Raw genomic sequence first — 1,259 nt, 5'->3', positions numbered from 1 at the left:
AAAAAAAAAAAAAAAAAAAAAAAAAATAAAAACAAATCCCAAAGTGTGTCCATGTCCGTACAATCCAAATGTCCACGATCGTCGTTCCTGTACAACCCAATCTCTTCGCGATCTTGAAAAAGAAATTACGTGGCAGAACTCATGGTACTTAATTGCTGTTTATTTCGAGGTATTATCTTTGTTATTGTCGACGACAAATAACTATTTATGCTCGGTAAACACGACAACTTTGTAACGATACTTAAACCCGTGTTTCCTCCTTGACGAGAAATGAAAAATAGAAAGAAAAGGGTTCGCGTGTCTCGGTTTATAGTCTGTTGGCGGAAGTTGAGGACAACACGCACGCGAAAAAAATTCACAACTCGCTACTTTTATATCACATTTAATCAGAAATAAAAAAATTTGTAATGCTAAAAATTTTTAAATATAATTTATCCATCTATTTTTCTATTTGATCTTTCCTTTTGTATTTTTATTTATAAATTTCAGAATAATGGTATAATTTATGAAATCTCATCATCTATTTTATTTTTTTTTCTCTTCATTCAAAATAACTGTTTCAAGTAAGAGATAATTTCAATTGTAATTAGAATAACAAAACTATTACTTCTCTGTTACAGATCAGAGGCAAAAAAGTAAAGGCGGCGGGAGTAGTTGCTGCTCAGCTTCCTGTTGCATACTTTAAAGAAAACGTTGGCTGCCCTGGATATTTTTTGAGGTCGTTCCGTGTGAGAGCCAGCTCCCATGTTCTTCAAGCTGAGCCATGGTTTCTAAGGTTTCGACGCTGGTGTATCATTGTTAGTGGCTGAGCCTCGTGAGCATTGTAGCAAAGCAAAGTTGTCACATCCTTCGCCGATTCATCTAAATTAAAATAAAAAAAAAAGGATTTATTTTGGTTCATCTGCAACGCACGCTAAAAACATCGTTCACCGTCCCAAGTGAACAAATTCTGTCATCATCAGTCTCTTGAAGAGAAAAAAATATAATGGAAAATTTCAAAGCCAGATTTATATGTCTATAACATCGTATAAATTCTAAAAAGAAATTGTAATGTAAGCCAAACAACATAATTTTTACATGTTGTTTTATATTTTGTTTTAGTAATTGTGTACACAAAAATCTATTTATAACTTATATCGCGTCAAAGAGATTGTCAAGTTTTTAGGCATATCGATGACCTGGTTCGGCATTGGAACACATAATATCGAAAACGCCGTTCAGCTTTCACGGTCCAGAAATCAAGAGGAAATTACGTGTTT

The 1,259-nt window shown here is 33.5% G+C and overlaps 1 protein-coding gene across 1 annotated transcript in view; it reads left to right on the top strand.

Annotated features, from left to right (window-relative positions):
• Positions 1-968, top strand: part of LOC102679653 (ubiquitin-like protein 3) — a 71,254-nt gene extending 70,286 nt beyond the window's left edge. The window contains exon 4 of the mRNA XM_006613782.2: positions 621-968. Coding sequence (XP_006613845.1) covers positions 621-685 — 65 coding nt within the window. The 3' untranslated portion in view covers positions 686-968. The remainder of the gene's footprint in view (positions 1-620) is intronic.
• The last annotated feature ends 291 nt before the right edge of the window (positions 969-1,259 follow it).

Source organism: Apis dorsata, unplaced genomic scaffold (assembly GCF_000469605.1).
Source record: "Apis dorsata unplaced genomic scaffold, Apis dorsata 1.3 scaffold_162, whole genome shotgun sequence".
Taxonomy (NCBI): Eukaryota; Metazoa; Arthropoda; class Insecta; order Hymenoptera; family Apidae; genus Apis; species Apis dorsata.
This window is presented reverse-complemented; position numbering and strand designations above follow the sequence as displayed.